Source organism: Ictidomys tridecemlineatus, chromosome 8 (genome assembly GCF_052094955.1).
Source record: "Ictidomys tridecemlineatus isolate mIctTri1 chromosome 8, mIctTri1.hap1, whole genome shotgun sequence".
Lineage (NCBI taxonomy): Eukaryota > Metazoa > Chordata > Mammalia > Rodentia > Sciuridae > Ictidomys > Ictidomys tridecemlineatus.
In genome coordinates, this window is record NC_135484.1 from 4,961,488 (window position 1) to 4,981,895 (window position 20,408).

The following is a 20,408-nucleotide window of genomic DNA, read 5'->3' on the forward strand; positions in this document are numbered from 1 at the left end:
TCTCAAAGCCTACTCTCAGGCCAGATGCCAGAATGATCCTTTGAAATATAAATTAGACCATGTCATTCCTCTCCTTAAATTCCTCTAATTACTTCTCATCTCAGAAAAACTAGCAATCTGCAAGTTCATCCTCCCCCTTTTCTGGCCTTGACCTCCCACCTCTCTCCAGACTGCTGACTGTCTACAAACAAGCCTCGGGATCACTGCACTTTCAGTTCTCTTTGCTTAGAAAATTCCTTGGCTATAGAAATGATTGCACCATGTTTCAGTTCCATTTTTTTCCCCTTCAAATGTTACCTTAGAGGCATTTTCTAATCATCATCTAATAAGTATTGTTTCCTGAATCAGTATTTCTCTACCCGCCTTTTCCTGCTTTCATTGCAGCACTTGATTAACGCTTCAATACAGTTAGTCTTTATTATATTTATGGTCAGTACTCCAAAGGTAAGCTTCATGATGGCAGGTACTTTTTGTCAATTTTACTTACACTTTCTGTATTCTCAAAAACGTTATCTAGCCTAAGTAAGCATGCAATGAAATCTGATGGATGAATTTAACCAAAGGCCAGAGATAAGAAAAAGAGTGAAGTTCAAGGAATTCAAATAAATACAACAATTCAGCCTATGGGTGCAGTGTGGATGTATGCACTTTAAGAACAGTGCAGAATGAAGCCTAAAAAGTTATGCCAAATCATGAAAGAGCCTCCAGGACCAGGGTAGGGTCGGGTGGGGTGGGGTAGGGTAGGGTAGGGTGGGGTGGGGTGGGGTGGGGTGGGATGGGATGGGGTAGGGGTATGTGCTCTGTGCTCTCAGAGTAGCAGAGAAACAAAAGGTTTTTAAAGCATGTATTTGTCATAGTGACAGAAAGCTGAGTGACCCAGGCCATCACTATAACTAGATACCGGAACATGTGGATTATAGGATTATCTTGGAAAAGTTTTGAAGTAGTAAACTAGAAAAAGCCTAGAATGCTATTAAGTAGAGCCTAACATGTCACTCTGGTGAGGGCCAAAGGACCAAAATGCTAATTAAAAGGCATACAGCAAAGGCAATCCTGATGTTTTCAGATGGAAATGAGGATTCTACAAATCTGGCTGCATTTTATCCATGTCAATTGATTTTATCAATTTTGTGGGAGGCTGAACTTGAAGGTGACAGACTACTTTATTTGGCAAAGAAAATTTTAAGGTAGAAGAACAACTAGCAGCAGATCCTGGTGTTGTCTGTGATGCTAGTTTTGCAATCATGCAGAATCCAAGAGTTGTAGAGTTATGAGGTTTCCACTGAAGTTTTAAAGGAAAGCCTGCAAGGTCAAGCAGTGCGTCGCAGGGTTGAAGTTCCTGCAAGCAGACCCTGATGAGGATGCAAGGAACTGTGGCGGTGAAGCTAAAGTTGCAGTGTAGATCCCAGGAAGACATAGGTGTTGGCAACACAGGACATCTGCCAGGGGAAGCTACATGCAACAAGAAGAGACAGCCCTAGGAAATGGTCTTGTGGGCTGTGTCTGCAAAGTTACAATGCTATTTTAAGTCCTTGGGAACACATCCCACCAATGTGTCTTAGATGTTGTACAAAGAACATTAGGATTTAATGTTTGCCCTGCTGTCAGTCTTACTTTAGTGTGATCCTTCCTTTCTAGTCCTCTCTTACTCTCTTTTGTAAAGAGAATGTATACATTGTGCCTGTCCCAACATCGTACATTAAAAGTGTATAATTTGTTTTTTATTTCTGTAGGAACCCACAACTGAGTTTGCCTTAAGACTTGGGTGAGATTTTAGCCTAGAACTTTTGAAAAATGCTGAAAGTTAAAACTCCAAACCTTTGGATGATGGGGAGAATGCTACAGTTTGAATCTTAAAAGTCTTCCAAAGTACCATGTGACAAAGGTTTGGTCCCTAGAGTGGAGCTACTGGGATTTCTTTATATCACTGATGGCATGTTCTCCAAGGGAACAGCAGTACCTCACCCTTTCCTCTTCCTGTCTTGATTCCTGGACATAGTCTGAGTAGGTTTTCTTGGCCATGGGTTCTATGCCATTGCCATCTGATACTCCAGAGGCCTTAAAAGCAATGGGTTCACTTGATCATGTACTGAAACCTTTAAAATCACGAGACAAAATTAACCTTCTCTCTAAGTTATTCATCTTAGCTATTTGTTATATTAACAGAAATCTAACATAGTAACCTTATTGCAAAATTCAACTATTCATTCATTTTTCAGATATTTACTATGTTACTACTATATGCTGGGCATTGTGATAAGTACTAGAAATAAAAATAATTTGCCAGACAAAGAGATTATAGCTTTCTGGTTAAACAGGGAAAGAAGATACTATAATGTTTATGATGTCTGCTATGATCAGGGGAACAAGTATACTGTGGGTTGGAAAAGTAGGTCTACAAAAGTCAACAATGATGCCATGGTATTCTCATTACAAATCCTTATATCAAAGCAAGATAATTATATGAGACTACCAAATGTGTAATATCAGACTATGAAAATTGGTTCTACAACTATTTCCAGCAAAAAACCCATCAACTTCAGTGTATAATAGAATACAATCAGAGGGGAATTTAAAACAAAGAACTCATAAACTAGACACTGTGATTCCACTCCCCACCAAAAACAAAACAAAACAAAAAAAGGAATAGGAAAGAGAAAAAAATTAACATATGACTTTGTAGCTTAGTGCCATAGGGGGAAAAAAAAAACTGCTTAAAGAAAATTAAATCAGGTGCCTTCAATTGTTTTAGGTGATAGAGGCTAGATTACTTCAATGATCATTGAAGTCCCCATGTTAACAGATCCCAAAACCCTACAACCAGAACTGACCATTTTTTAAGTTTCAGAAGTTGATAAGACCAGACAACATTTGGTATGACACAAAATGTCCACAGCATAGCACTCAAATGTTATACCATGATGAATTTTGTTTAAAATGAGAAGGATTTACTCACATGTTAATATAAACGACATTTAATGCCATTTAAATCAAACATCATTTTCTTTCTGGCTAAGCTTGATGATATTAGTCAATTATGCAAAAGCCAAGGATAGTAAAGCTTTTCTTTGGTTTAAATTTCTATTTTTCTTGGTATCATCATCACAAATGTACAACAGCATTCAGCTTAAATTAAATTCTATAATAGAGCATCCAGGTTATAATATACATAATCAATAAAGTGAATAGTAATAAAAATTATTGCAAGTCTAAGTCACTGTATAGAACTCATACCTTAGAATGTTTTTATTCTATTATCTGAAACTCTAAGAATATTCCATTACAAAAAGAAATTAATTTTAAATTATGCTCCTTGAAATTATTACTGTTTAATAACAGTAATCCTAAAATTACTTCCACAGGATATAAATTTATCATCATTTCCTCTAAGATATATATAAATTTTCTTAAAAACTCTGTCATTTAAAAAATCTATTTCCATGTTTACATATTCGGAGGCTTTTTTTTGTTTGATGATAGTGGTAGGGATCAAACCCAAGGCCTCAGACATGCTAAGTGAAGGCTCAACCAGAAGACAATTTTTGAAATAACAGGGTTTTTCAAGATCTTTGCTCCAACTATAAGTAAGTAAATACAGAGAAATTAGTAACAACTTTCTCAAGGAAACACAGCTTTTAATTCAACACTCTTTCCCAGGTTATTACCTTTTAGAACTAAAGAAACTTATTGAAAGATGATTAAAATAATCTAATTGGTTGATAATACTGTTATTATACACTGATTTATTGGCTTTATCAGATAAACTTATTTATTTAGTATAATACATGAACTGTGTAGTTTTGGATATACTTATCAATAAAGTTTAAGGCTAAAAGCAGCTTCTGATCATAAAACTAATAACTTATTAAATTCTTAAAAATCTCCTTTTCTATGCAGCTTTTCATATTAAGTTAAAGGAGAAAGATTTTACATGGTTTAATGGTGTGTAAATATAAATTTTAGTTTCCATTTAACCTGTCTGCATATATTCCTTCCATAACTATCAATAAAACTTACATGAAACTCAAGTTTTTAATTTTGTCAAATTAATATAAAATGTTAATGATTTGTGAATTAACTTCCAGATTATCAGGAAAAAAAAAAAAACCCAGCAGATGTCATACTCACTTACGTAAATGCCAACAGATTTTTTTAAGAGACTTTTTTTGACACAATACAATCAGTAGTTCTCGTTTCTTTTTTTTTTTTAATGAAAAAAACATTTTGATAATGACACAGAAAACTAATAATTTATTTTTCATTTCCCACTGAAAGCTAATACTCGGGTAATCAATAGTTCCATTATCATTTCTAATGTTACTAAACAGATGTGCAACAATGAGAAACAGCTGACGGAAGAATTGGCAGAAAATGAAAGGGTTTGGGGATAATTTGGAGAACACAAATGTGTCTGGATAATTTCTTATGTCACTATCCAAAATTACTTTCAATGTCTTATCTCAGACTCTTAAATATAACTTTAATATAGTTTTTCAATATTTTAGAAATAACAGTGCAGTATGAAAAATGCTCAAAATGTTGCCTGGTACATCAGTAAAATCTAGCTTTTATTTTTATTTTTAAAAAAAAACATTTTTTTATAGAAAAATCTTACTACTGAACACTAACCTTTCTGTGGGAAACAATGATATGGTACCACAGACAAGTCAAATATTGTGCTAACTCAGCTCATCCAGCATGAATTGCATAAACTTTTGCACACTCATTACCTGCTCCTCCCCACAAATGCTTGTCATCACCTTATCGATGTTCTGCTAACATTTTTCCCTATAATAAAAAGATTGTTAGCTATGGTGTTGCAAGCCTGTAATGCCAGTGGCTTAGGAGGATGGCAGGTTTAAAGCCAGCCTCAGCAACTTAGTGAAGCAGTAAGCAATCTAGTGAGCCCCTATCTCCCCCGCCCCCCCCCCAAAAAGGGGAATGGATTAAAAAAAAAAAAAAGGTGGCATTTATACACAATAGAGTATTACTCTGCACTAAAAAATGACAAAATCATGGAATTTGCCAGGAAATGGATGGCATTAGAGCAGATTATGCTAAGTGAAGCTAGCCAATCCTTAAAAAACAAATGCCAAACGATATAAGGAGAACAACTAAGAACAGAGCAGGGAGGAAGAGCATAAGAAGATTAACATTAAACAGGGAGGAGAGGTGAGAGGGAAAGGGAGAGAGAAAGGAAATTGCATGGAAATGGAAGGAGACCCTCACTGTTATACAAAATTACATATAAGAGGAAGTGAGGAAAAAGGGAAAAAAAAAACAAGGGGGAGAAATGAATTACAGTAGATGGGGTAGAGAGAGAAGATGGGAGGGGAGGGAAGGGGAGGGGGATAGTAGAGGATAGGAAAGGCAACAGAATACAACAGACATTAGTATGGCAATATGTAAAACAGTGGATGTGTAACCGATGTATACGGCGTAAAAATGGGAGTTCATAACCCACTTGAATCAAATGTATGAAATATGATATGTCAAGAGCTTTGTAATGTTTTGAACAACCAATAATAAAAATTTTAAAAAAAAATTGTTCCTGGGAGTATAAAACTTAAAAAAAAAGAAAAAAGGAATGGGATATGGCTCAGTGGTAAAGTACCCTTGGGTTTAATCCATATCAATTCCTTTCCAAAAATAAAGACTTTCCCATTTAAGGATTTGAGCAATATCCATGTTTGCTTGTTAAATTTAATGAGTTAATATATTTTTATTTTGTGGTTAAATAAAAATCTCTACCAAATAATAACCCACTGTCTTTCTACTAAGATAAACACTTCAAAACCATGGATGGTGGCGCATTCCTGTAATCCCAGAGACTCGGGAGGCTGAAGCATGAGGATTGCCAAATGCAAGGTCAGACTGGGCAACTTACTGATATTCTGTCTTAAAATAAAAAGAGCTGGGATGTAGCTCAGTGGTAGCATTCCCATCAGTTAAATTCCCAGTACCAAAACAATAACAACAACAATAATAAACAACAGATAAATATTATGATAATCTAAAATTAAACTGAAGATAGGAAATAAGGCCCAAATCTAAGATTTGGAAATTATTACTTACTGCAGGTACCAGTAGTTTCTTCACTTCTTCAACTGCTCTCTTCAGTTTTATTTCTGCTCTGTTCTGAGCATCTTCCACAGTGATTAGTACATGTAAATCTTCATTTAGATGCTCCCAATTGGGTTTGCCTCTATTTTGCTCCTCCTAAAAAATTTACAAAGTACACTCTTAGAATTGTTTTTCTTTAAAGAGAGTATATCCTTCATATTGTGAATCTGTTGCCAACAATTTAAGCCATGTTTGCATTATTTTGCTAAAATAACATTAGAAATCTTCTGAATTATTTTCCTGGCCAAAACGAAGAAACTTACATATGGCATCATCCATAGATTACCATGAAGAACACTCTGAGAAGCATGTTATTTCTATAAATTACTTATGAGTAAACAGAAAGTCATCAAGATTAAGCACGTCACTTACAAAGAACACACGGGAAATAAACAGTCAGTACAAAAATGAATCAAAGAATTCTCAAACTCAGTAAAATTTCCACTTTATTACAATTGTTTAATAACATTAGTTGTACTCAACAGCAGAAAAAAATATTTTGCAAACAAGACATTATAGTGTAAAAGAAGTACTACACTTAAGTATTTGAAGTAATAATTATGGAAACATTTTATTATAATCCACAAGTAAGAAATAATAATAGTTATAACTATATTTCCATTAGACTTTTAAAAAATCAACTATAAGGCCTCTCTTTATCATTATATCAAGTAATGAATACAGTTTTTCAGACACTATGTGTGTCCAATTTCCTTAATGACATCTAGTCTCCTTGTGAGGAGGACCCTCACACTGATACCTTGACACCACAGGGAGAACTAGGAAGAGCACACTACAAAAACCTATTATCTAAATTGGGTCATTTCAGAATTGCAGAGCTAACTCTTGCTTTAAGTTTTAGAGATAATGGAAATACAATTTATAAATTTTAAAACATAAAAAACAAAGAATATAAATTTATAAATAGGTAACATACAAATGTTATACAGAAATGGATGTGGCTCAGACCAAAGTACCACAAACAAATAATAAATATTAACCTTTGTTGTTATTAGACCTTTATCTTGAATCTACTCAATTTATTTATTTTACTAAATGTGAGACTCCAATCCAAGAAAGTAAAACTGGTATAATGAAACAACTTTTGTATAACTCACATGAATAAGTTTACCCAATGAGGACAGAAATGTCTGAACAGTTAAGTGTGTATTTCTACTTTATTTTCAGCTAATATCTTCAGTGGGAAAATGCATCTACATGTTGTAATAGATAAGAACATTCATGTTTCCCCAAGTATGGGAGGCAGAAGAGTGGGCTCGCAAGATCCAGGATACGTGAAATTTCAGATAATTGGAGCTATAATCACATCTATTGACACTTATGCACTACTAGCTCAGGTATGTCTGTTTCAACATTAGATCACACCCCATTCCATTTGGTAATGATACACATGCACAAAGCTAGGTCTATTTGTTGCTATTACAAAAAGCAAGTCTGAAAAACTCAGCAGAGAATAAGAAGGTGGTGGTGTCCAATCTGACTCTGAGGTTTAGAACTTGAATGATACTATTAATAAATAATGTGATTATTTAAAAATAAATAATGTGGTAATTTAGAAAATCATTTTTTTCCTTCAATTTAAGATGTTCTGAAGCCAGGCACAGTGGCACATGCCTATAATTCAAGCTACTCAGGAGGCTGAGACAGGACAATTACAAATTCAAGGCCAATCAGAACAATTAGCAAGACCCCGTCTTGAAATATATATATGTTTTTAAACAAAGTTTGGGGATGTAACTCAGTGGTAGAGTACTTGCCAAGCACACACGAAGCTCTGAGTTCAATTTTTAGCACTGAAAAAAAAAGTTTTGATACAGATATTATAGTTCTATTTATTATTTACTTAGAAAGTAAATAATAGAACTATAAGAGATTCATTTTCCCCTAAGGAGCACTATGAAAAAACTAAATGAGAAACCAGTCAATCAAGAACTGGGAACTATGGGGTCATCTGCATGGCAAAGAATATAAAATGTGCATAAATATTTTCACTGTTGCTCAATTTTTAAACACAAATGTTAATTTTAATGTTGAAGATTGCTAATAATATTTTCCCACCAAAATTTGTGTTTTTACATGGACTAGTTACTGGCATTATTTGGTATAAACTGAGTGTGCGCCTTTTTGTCTAAATCCATCATCATAAGGGATTTTTGCTTCCAGCCAAGGAAAAATAAGAACCAAATGTATAGTCCCACTAGAAGCAAGTAAAACAAATGAATAACAGTTTTAAGCCAATAGACAACAGACAGATAAGATCAGTGACAATGAAAAGACCTGGGGCGGGGACACAAGTGAGCCCTCCCTGACGGACTTCTCCCTGAGTGGAAAGACTAGCATAGCTGGGGTCACACAACCAAGTCCTGTACAACCACACTGGGGAGCAGCCAAAGGCCCAGAGCACTCCACCCAAAAACACCAGTGCAGCCTGGCAGGAAACTTCAGAGGCTTATAAAACAAATTGCTTCCAGGACTCAAGGTAACAAAGGGCCTAGTTTTCATATGGAGTCAGACTGAAAAGACTTCCTGGGATTCAGAAACTGAACACTAAAAGCAACAATTAAATCTAGTCTGCCCACTGTTCCAGTGCTGCCCAAATAAATTTTAAAGCCAAAACCTAAAGGGACCAAACTTTCCAAATAACTTAACTGTGTCCCAGAACAAAGCTGAAGGGTATTTATAGAAATATAAAAATATCCACCCAAGAAGGTAAAATTCACACATACTATCTGATAACTAATCAGAAATTAACAGGCATGAAAAGACACAGGCAAATGCCAGAGATTAAAAAAAAAAAATCAAATCAAACCACAACTGATATTTTATATAAATATCATAATATGTATTAATTAGTATTTAAAGACATTAAAGGCTATTCTGTGTTAGGTGAGATTAAGTATGTGTTTAAGAGTAGCGCACATAAATACTACACAAGGATAACTAAAGAACATTAATAATTTAGAGTAAGTCAGAAAAGCTTTAGCATAAAAGCTGAAATTGTGACTTGCCATGAAACATTTATACAATGGTGAAGAAAAAAACCAAAGAACTTAAAAAGGAGATATTACCTGCATTAAAGAAACAAAGAACAAAGCTGCATTATAATTTGCCATTGCACTTTACAGAAGGAATAAATTTGAGTTGCTAAGTACCTTGGCAAAAGTGTGCACTCTTAATTCAAGAATTTAAAAGCCAACTTAAGAAAATCAGAATTTAAAATGTAGAAACCCATCAAGAAAGAAGAAAATGAGAATGAAAACAATTTTTTTACGAAATCTTTTTAAAACGTCAAGAGTTATTGTTCAATATAACAATGTGACAGCAAAGACAAATTAGATAACATTACTATATGTGTATGTATAGATGAGGTTTGATAGTTGAGGTCAGAATAATGAGAAGACTCAAGGAAATGGAAAACAGCTTTATATAGTAAATTAAAGTTTAGTATCATATTAAACAATTTTATAATACCATTTGCACCCAATAAAAGAACAAAGACATAATTACTAATGGTAATTTATTGTGTACATTCTTTATTTTTATTTTTTTAAGAGAGAGAGAGAGAGAGAGAGAGAGAGAGAGAGAGAGAGAATTTTTTAATATTTATTTTTTAGTTCTCAGCAGACACATCTTTGTTTTTATGTGGTGCTGAGGATCGAACCCAGGCTGCACGCATGCCAGGCGAGCGAGATACCACTTGAGCCACATCCCTAGGCCTATTGTGTACATTCTTAATGAACAAAGCATAAATGAATTTCAAGTAACTCTTAGCCTCTCAGGTAATTATAAATTTAATAAGAACAATGATGGTGATCATGATAACGGCAACTAAGCTTTTATTGAACACTTACTACTTATCAAGTACAATGCTAAGCAATAAAATATGCCATGTCATTATATCCTCCTAACTAAACTATATGACTGTGGGACTACCATTTTATTGTTAGACAGATGTGGCTTGCCCAAGCTACACCAAAGTGCTTCTCCACCCAGATCACACAACAGAGACTGCCATTTTGGCCACTAACTCCTAGCATACATCACCACCTACATCAGCTTCCTAGTTAAGTAAACTGCCCCAAGATAAGCAAAATAAATTAGTGAAAGACCAGAAACAAAGTTCTTGAATCTTTAGAATTCTTTTTTCAGCAGGGGTGTGTGTGGGGGGGTGGAGCATCTTACTCTGTTGTCCAGGCTTATCTGAAGCCATCCACCCAACCTTAGCCTCCCCCTCCCTGCCGCCCCCCTCCCACAGGAGTATGCCACCATGTCCAGTTTAGTTTTTTTTTTTTAAACCTTATTAACATTTTTGTGTGCAATTCTAAGCATGTCTTACCCTCACAGAATTTATGATTCAGTAGGGACTTTGCAGACAAAGAAATACATAAAAGAGATTTTTTTTTCTTTTTACCCATATTGGTCCTATCTCCTAATTCCAAGCCACTCCTTTCCCCATAAATAAATTCTTGAGTAAGTCATGAAGAATATCAAGAACTGGGAGAAATGTACTTGGTAAAACAACTCTTGCACCTACAAAATTTTGTTTTTCCTGAATGAGAGATCTATCTAATTTGAATGACAGAAATATTAAAAAAGGATAAATCTGTAGCCATTTAACTTAAACACATAGAATCCCCCCAATCTTTAGGAAAGGTTATTAAAACTAAAATGTGGCCTTAAACACAATGCATATTTTAAACATTATTACTAAAACATTAATATTGCCCATAAGTAAATAATATCATGTTTTAATAAAATAAAATCCACTTCATTTTAAAGCTGTTGTACACAGTGACACATAAAAATAAAAAGCAATAAATTCTTATCATTTGAGAAACTACTGTTTGTGATTTTGATAAAAAAGAAATCTGATGAGTCACTGCCTGATGAAGTTTAAAATTATTCTCTAATTACAGTATCTGTTTGAACAACAAAGTAATTCTATAACATGAAGCATCAGAGCACACTGATTGTCCTAACCCCTGCTGACACACTTTTAATTATACATTTGTAGGCAGGCAAATAAGCAAAAGACTTCTCCCCTACTGTGCTCTTATTGTGCAAGTTCATATGCCAAAATCTCTTGGAAAGGAATTCAAAAGTGTCACATATTGAAGCAAACCAAGGTTCCAACAACATTTTTATTATGAATACATGCACTGTAGCCAAGTATTAAAATTTGGGCATATAATCATCTTCAACTATATCTTAATGTTTTTTGAGAAACTTGGCATAAAGTAGATTTTATATAGTCTAATTCTTTCTTCATTCCAGTCATAAATATTGACCTCAAAAATCTTTTATTAATTTAAGAGCCATAACAAATTTTCAAAACAAATTGTTTTCTAGTAATATATGAACATTAGTATGATTTTATTTTTAGTTTACTGAAATCATCACCTAAGAAATTCTTTAAAGGCAGCAGGCATTTGACAAATGCTCATTAAGTTAAGGATAAGAAAAACAATTTGCCAATTCAAAGATCTTTTATTACTATTCGATGCCAAATATTTTCCAAGTTGAAAACAGAACCAGTCCCAATGCCTTTCCATTACAAAAACACTGAACTCCTGCAGACACAATAATGGAGACATCAGGTGTGCCCTCCCCATTTTTGGGTCTCAATTCCACTAATTTAATTCTAATTACTATATGGTCATACTACACTTAATGTATCTCCCAGTGCTTGCCAAATAATACTGGTCTGTCCAAATGAAAACTAAACTGAGGGAGACTGTCTAGACCTGAGGAACTTAAAAGTGTGTGCATGCAAGCAACTGTGAACAAGATAATTGGGAAGCTGAATATGACCAATGATACATGAAGACTGAAATAAAAAAATATGAATGAAATTTCCCATAAGAAGACAGAAGTGATCAAGTGCTTTTAAATTTCACCTCTCAACAAAGTTAAAGACCAACAGCTGCCTAATGTTTATCAAAAAAGTAAGGTTGGAAATAGACTAGGAGGAAACTCAGTTGAGTTTCTGCAGCTAAGGATCAACCATATATATAAGTTGGTTACTGCCTCTGAAAGCACAAAATGCTTCCTCGCAGACACATCCCACTAATTTACATGTGAAATTTTTGTATACTAGATGGTTGGTTTTACTCTCTCCACCATCTAGCAAATATAAAAAAAATTGTTAAAGAAATGAAAAAATGATTCAATGCTTCAAAATATTAACTGTAATAATTATTTGTTGATAGTGCCCTGATAAAAAAGTAAAAGATTAATCTATCCTACCTCTGCCCATTTTCCATCCCAAATCTTATTAAATTTCCAATTTCAAAAATCATCTTTTAAAGAAATTTATCACCAGGTCACTCCAGACAGGATGTTCTCTCCATTCTCCTCTGTTCTATTTCTTTTGATAAAATAAATTCAATGTGTATTATTGTAAAAAAAGCTCCAAGCACCATAGAATCAGAATCGTCTTCACATTCTTTCCACTGTCTTTACTAAGTGCCCTGTTTTCAGTACTTACCAAAGCAGAAAAAGAGACTGAGAAATAAAGTCAGAGCTATTAACATTATTAACAGAAACACATAAAGAGCTTCATACTCAACATTTTACGAAGCCCTTTTAACAGTCTTAAAGATGGGTATTAATGGAATCACCTATCTTTATTTCAATGGGAGATAAACTGATGGACTGATTCACTTGACCTTACTTTAAGCTGATGAGCTTCTGCCTTTGAAGATCCTACAATAATTCATGGAAGACAAGAAAAGTCACATATAATTTTTTTAAAAACTAATCAAGATTATAATTATTTAGCTGGAAACAAAAATCAGAAACAAGATGGTATTTGAAAAAAATCTTAATCTCAAGTAAAGGTCATTCACAGGTTCATGTAATAATGGTTTTAAGGTAAAAGCAAAAGTGTGACCACACATGGTTCACTGTACATAAAGTTACATTTTTCTGGGATAATTCTATTTGGACAGTAAATTCCACAGAAATTCAATAGGAATGCTTTAGAATATGATTTTCACAGATAAAATTTTGAGTAATGGTCTGATAATCTTAGTAATTTATGATACTATGCACACTTACACACATACTACCTGTTAAATCCTGGGCAAAATATTTGCACATTTTTGTGCCTTGGCGTCTCATCTATAAAACAGAAATAGATGCAGCACATATATCACACAACTATGAGGAGCTCTAGCGGTGTAAATCTGGACAGCACACAGAGGAACATCCAGCTTTGCATAATTATGTTAACCATGATGGACTATGGCTGGGATAGAATGCAATCTAAAATCACAGATAGATGATTTAGGAGATGACATACCAGGAATATGGAGCAGGGGTAACTACCAACAAATGGACAAGAACATAAAACAAAATTCAGAAAAACAAAATTGAAAATGTACTTTAGGAATTAAAAAGTACTAGGTCAACTTGTTTTTATTAACTTACTCAATAAAATACATTAAAATATTACATAAAAAACAAAGTTACTTTTTACATGTAACTTTTAAAAAGAAAAAAGCTTAAAAAAAGATATAGCTTTATTTAATCTTTAACAAACTATGACCATGATTATTTCATAGGCTCTGTACAAAATGGACTGAAAGAGTAGGGAAAGGAATTAAAAAACAATAAAAAATGAAAAATGAATTCGAATACCACCTCTTCCAAAACATTTTCCCAAGTTACTACATTCTATCTGAATTTATCTATCCTCCCTGTGCCTTACTTTGCTTCCACAGAACTTTACTACTCTATATAGGAAGCCTCTAGAAAGCAAAGATGTTTCATTTCCACTTTTTACATTAACTTAGAAATGCCTAAAATACCTTAGAGTTTGGTATATAATCAACAGCTTTATATTTCTCGTCTACCCACACAGATCTGAACCTATACTTCTCTTATTTCATTTCTGTTCATTTCTTTTGAGTATTAATTTCTGTACTTGTTTCATATGTATATACACAACAGCTGCATATTCTATAAATAAGTGTCCTACACAAATGAATTACTAGTTTCATAACATATTCATGCTGCATAATAAATGCAATACAAATTCAATTTTAAAGCATTACTAAATCCATAGGGTTTTAACTTTATGTATTCTTTACTCAACGTTAAATTATTATATCTTATATATTAGAAATATATAAAATATCAGTAAAATATTTTACATATTTAAAGCAATTAAAAAACATTTGGGGGCTGGGGTTGTAGCTTAGTGGTAGAGCACTCTTGCCTAGCACACATGAGGCTCTGGGTTCAATCAGTATCACATAAAGAAAAATAAATAAAGGTACAATTTGGTATTAAACTGCTACATTTAAGCTCCATAATTACTAAGCTTCTAAGTCATGTGGTATTTTCTTATACATTCTACATGTGTACTTCTCTATGTGGGTTAGGGAAAATAATTAAATTCCTGAAAAATTCAATTAAAGACCTATAAAAATAGAGCAGGCAATACAAAAATCCGAATATTTTCCATCTTCTGTTAAGTAAAAATTAAAAAAAATATGCAAAACAGAGATCAGAGTCCACTGAGCTACAACCACATACAAACTAAGAGTTACCTTGAAAGATCCACTGATAGTCTGTTTTACATTCTCAAACCTAAGTCTGTAGCCTAATGCTATTAGAATTTCCAAAATGTAAATGAGCAATAATGCTCATTATATTACAAAAGTTGCTTCCTTGTTGAGGACTGTAGGATAGAGGATACAGCAACTTTATCATTTGTTGTCATTGCTTTGTAATGTCTTATTCAACCTAATGCCACTGTGGGTATGTACAGTACTCGTATTGCCGCAATATCAATTCATAGCTGCCTTCATGCCATCTTGAATCCATCAGTGTTAAACAATATCAAAGTCACATTATGACTGAATATTTAGGAATGCATCTCTACATGTATAAAGAGTGCTATCTTGTCATAACAATACTTTAAGATCTTTCCATAGTGCCAACATTTACCAAGTATTCATATTTTCTCACTGATAGAGTACTGTTTGCTTCAAACCCTAAATCAGCATCTGCTCATTGTAGAATAAAGAGTAAATAAAAAGAACTGGTTAAGGTGGAAGGAAACATAAAAGAAAGTGACTCCCCATACCAAGAAGTGTTATATACATAGTGATGACAAGAACACAGACTCAAATGCTAACCTAATTTCTATACCTCTATAAACCTGAGCATCTCATTCATTTATTTACTTAATACTAACTGAATTCCTCTACACAGAAGGTACCTTGCTAGTGAACAAGATTTTACAGGTAAGTATGCAGCCACACAAGGCCTCTCTTAAGTGTTTCAGACTAGCAAAGGAGACAGTGAAATAATTATAATTTTCTTGAAATCTTATTTTGTAATTTGTAAAAGTCACTGGATTGCAAAGATTAAATAAAGAAGATGCTGAAGGCAGGGCCAAGCTGTTATTGTGGAACTCCTTTTCCTCCTTATGCTATCTATGCCCTTCCTATGTCTTAAGTCAGTGTTCCAGGTAGTAGGAATTTCCTTTCTTTTACTTCACAACTTTATCCTGTCATTATATTAACATAACTATAGAATCAGAAACATTCCAATTCTTCATTTAGGAGCTGCAAAATCAAAGTCACAGTGAAAACTTTAAAAATAATCAATTATTTCTCTGGATTAAAAGATACAGATGATGCAAGCACAGTGGCACACACCTGGGGTCCCATCTACTGAGGAGGCGGAGACAGGAAGAACCCTTGAGCCAGGAGTTCAAGGCCAGTCTGAGAAACACTGCCAGGGTCACAAAAGAAGAGTAAAAGTGGAAAAGAGATATTCATGCAAATTACCTGGGATGTCACAGTTCTATTTCTGGTGGTGGTTTTTGATCTTTGAAAGTTTTAGATCAAGATCAGGATACTAAAGTTAGGAATTCAGCCTAGTACTTCTTATTTTGTATACTGAGATGTGTGTTTAGTGAAATGAAAACAATGTGAAAGGGGATAGAAAATACTATGCCAGTGGTATTTCAATGAATTATTTGGTCATGTCAATGAACACTAACTTTGGACCTCATTCAGCTCTCAATTTTATCAACAGAGCAAAACACTCAATACATCCTAACCCTGAACAGAAAAATCCAATGGCTACTTCTGTCATTATGACACTCTAAAAATAAATGACAATAATAAACTGGCAAAAGCTATTTACATTTTTTCTTTCTTTTTTTTGTGGTGTGTGTGTGTGTGTGTGTGTGTGTGTGTGTGTGTGTGTGAGAGAGAGAGAGAGAGAGAGAGAGAGAGAGAGAGAGAGAGAGAGAGAGAGAGAGAGAGAGATGTAGTGGTGGGAATTGAACCCAGGGCCTAATATCCTCTAGGAAAGCATTTTATCATGTGAGCACATTCCCAGCCTGTTTACATTTTGGGAGAGGAGAAAATGGCAAATTTGTTATGGGCCTTCCTAGGCTCATTTAGAAGGTATTCTTGCCAAAATACAGAATTAATATTTGTTATTAAAGAAATTATAAATTAAATTGACATGATTTGCTTTGAAAAACAGAATTCTGCTCTAATTATTACATGCTGAAAGAATAGTTACTCTAAGCCATTATACAATAACTAGAACCCACAACTCCAAAATCTATAGCTCAAAAATCGCAATTTATCTACATGTTCAAAATTTAATCTCAATGTTAAAAGCTAAACTACTTCAATGTTTATTGCTTGCTCATTAAAGAAAAATAATATCCTTTAATATCAATAACCAAAATTAAACTTTATTTACAACAGGGTTTATTTTACTCTTATTCTGTGTAAAGAGGTCACATCAATGTATTTTTATCAGGATAAGTCATAAGATAATTTAAAACATTCCAGTTTCAATTTTGAACATTCCAGTTTCAATTCTAAGTATATACTGAATCAAGTGTTGTTTGAGCAAATTTATTCATTTTTTAATTATAATGGACAATGTTGTTCTAACAACTCAGTGGGCATCAAATGTTATGTTACCCTTATTAAACACACATGTGCATCCCCTTGATTATTATTATTTACTTACTGTATGTCACCTACCTAATATTTTTAGAGGCAGCTTTCGACATGCTCACTGTTCAGTAGGGTTTCTGTTCTGTTACCTGCCTGTTTGCTCATTTTTATATTGAATTTGTGGTCTTTAGAAACATTTTATATTTTTTGTTTTGTTTATTCATTCATTCATTCATTCATTCACTCATTCATTTAATGTGGTGCTGAGGATCAAACCCAGAGCCTCACGCATTCGAGGCAAGTGCTTAACCACTAAGCTACAACCCCAGGCCCTAGAAATAATTTTTAGTGAATTATTTGTATATTCTGAATAAATACACTTTGTCCTGTATCATTAAGTGCTTACTTACATCAATAGGTCTTCTAATAGACTGAAGTTCTGCCTCTTCACTCTCAGGTGCTTATTCCATCAAGAATATTTTGTATAAGTGAACCCAACCACCTTAATATCACATTTTGAATTTCATATGCCTCCCTATTCTCTCTGGCATTCCTTTCGATCTACCTCTTCTTCCCACAATACACACATTCACCTCATACTAAAATCGCCCTTCATCCAACCCCATAATGAAAAGAACTATGAAAATAACAGGAGCTAACTACTGAAGACACTCCTCTATTTTTACTTTAGAATTTTCACAATTACCAAATGACAATTTTACTATCTTAAGAAGGTTGAAATAAATTTATTAGTTTATACAAAAAAAATGATTAGAATTTTTTCTTTCTTTTTTGGTATCGGGGATTGAACAGGGGCACTTGACCACTGAGCCACATTCCTAGCTCTATTTTGTATTTTATTTAAAGACAGGGTCTCAATGAATTGCTTAGCGCTTTGCTTTTGCTGAGGCTGGCTTCGAACTCAAAATCCTCCTGCCTCAGCCTCCTGAGCCTCTGGGATTACAGGCTTGCCACTGCACTGGATAGAATTTCTTAATAGATTTTACTGAATCAGAAAACACCACCCTTTTTTAAAGTTACACAAGTTTTCAAATATGTAGCTCCAAAGTTATTCATTGTATTTTTTCACAAATTTTTAAATAATCTGTATTCTTTTTCATTTGGTTCCTGTTTCCATTTACTTATATGTCACCTACCTAATATTTTTAGAAGCAGCAATAGGACACAGCTGGCCCTGCCTAGCTACTGTTGCAGTGATCCCAAGCAACCCTGTATGTTCTGAATGTGTGGGAGTGCATGGCTTATGTATCTCCTCAATTTGAGTCAGAAGCAACTGAACAGGTCAAGGAGACCAGAGTGGAGAGATGTCCACTGCTTCCTAATAAGGTGCTGGGACCCTATTTCCAGGTTTCTTTTTTGAAAAAACTATCCATTGGATGAAAAGTGTCATCTTGTTTTGCAATGTCTTGTGTAACCCAGGGCTTACAGAATCAGCGCAAACAAAATGCTCACATTCTGTTCCTGCTTTTGCTGTGATAAAGTTTGGCTTCTGATCCAGAAGGCTCCGGTCTTCTGCCAGCACCAAGAAGCTGTGGCAGCAAGCTAAACTGTTAATTTAGGAGGAAGATAAAAATCTCAGCTCCCTCACAGTTCTTCACAACAATGTACATAAAACCTGCAACAGCTTGAGACAAGCTCTAGAAGAATAATGAATGGATCACTCTTTCTAAATCATATCATATCAGGATCATATCAATGGTCCTTGATAGTATAGAATGATATGTGACAAGAAAACAAAGATGGAGGGAAAAACTGATAATTTAAAAAAAAAAAACTTTCTTTAATCATCAATATGCTATCCAATATATTTTTCTGTTTACCAACAATTTCAGTCTTTGTTTTACTTCTTTTCCTTCTTGATCTACTTTGTTCTTTTACATTTTTAAATGAAATCATGCCTCTTTTTTAACTCATTTTTTAATTTCCAGCTGATATCCCCCTCAACTCCAGTGTAATTTAAAAAACCACTTACTAATTTTAGAGTTCTGAAATTTGCTGAAGCTTTCTTAGAGAAGCACACATTCCACATACACTTTTTAAAGAATGCAAAATTATGTAATTGTTGAGTTCAATGTTTTTGTTTTAAATTAGGCCAAGTCTGGCTAGTTGTACTGTTCAGATCATCTATTTTCTTAGAGTCCCATGCCTTTTTGCTCTATCAATTAATTATGAGTTGTGAAGCACAACTGTGGATCTGTGGGTTTCCTACCAAAAGGTTCTGGTAATTTCCATTTTACAAGCCATGTTCTTTGGTACATATACAGATTTAGAATTATAATCTGCTTTTGTTGGGCTGAACATGAATTTTCACACACCTTACAATTTTCTATACAAGCAGTCAGGATACCTGGAAGAATCTGCACTTCTTCCTTTCAGTTCTGTATGCCCTTTTCTTTTCCTTGTCATATTGCACTTGCCAGGACCTTTTGCACAAACTATAAAGGAAAGGCTGAAATCAAACATCCTGGTTTGTTTGTGAGCTCAGGAGGGATGCACTTTGTGTTACTGTTGAGCACAACATTACTATATTATTTCACAGATGAACTTTATCAAACTGAGGAAGTTTCCTTTAAATCTATCATGAATATGCACTGCGTTTGGCAAATACATTTTTATATACCTACTGATATAATTAACAGCTTTCTGCTTTTTTTGAAACGATCAATGACACTAACTCATATATACATATATAAAATATATAATAACGTGTCTTGTATTTTCACATATACCCCATTTGGTAATGTTCCTGGTGAACATTATCATGCACATTTAAAAAGAAATGTGAATTCTGCAACTGTAAGGTGTAGTGTCTTATGAACACCAGTGAGTTCAAGGTGGCTGATAATAAAGTTCAGATTACCTCCCCCTCTCTGCCCTTTTTGGTGGTACTAGACATGGAATCCAGGACTCTGCATGTGCACGCCAAACCCAGTCCCTTAAGTTCAGATTTTCTAAGTCATTATTTGTTGTTCTACTAACCACTGAAAGAAAATCTTATTTTTTTTTAATATTTATTTTTTAGTTGTTTTTTTTTTTTTTTTTTAAGGCAGACACATCTTTTGTTTGTATGTGGTGCTGAGGATCGAACCCGGGCCACACGCATGCCAGGCAAGCGTGCTACCGCTTGAGCCACATCCCCAGCCGCAGAAAATCTTATTTTAACTGTGAAATTGTCTATTTCTGTCTGTTTTAATTATTGCTTCATATATTAAGTCCCCTGGTATTAGGTAAATATACATTTGTGATTGTTATATCCTCCTAATAAACTGACATATCACTATAAAATATCCCCTTTATCTCATA

At 34.0% G+C, this 20,408-nt stretch overlaps 1 protein-coding gene across 7 annotated transcripts in view; it reads right to left on the bottom strand.

Moving 5' to 3' along the window:
• The window catches only part of Qki (QKI, KH domain containing RNA binding), a 133,572-nt gene that overhangs the window by 35,159 nt on the left and 78,005 nt on the right, over positions 1 to 20,408 (bottom strand). For all 7 annotated transcript variants that reach the window (XR_013424694.1, XM_078018769.1, XM_078018768.1 and 4 more), the window contains exon 4: positions 6,076 to 6,219. Coding sequence is in view for 6 of the 7 variants with exons in the window: in XM_078018769.1 (XP_077874895.1) it covers positions 6,076 to 6,219 (144 nt within the window). In the remaining variant the exon portion in view is untranslated. The remainder of the gene's footprint in view (positions 1 to 6,075; positions 6,220 to 20,408) is intronic.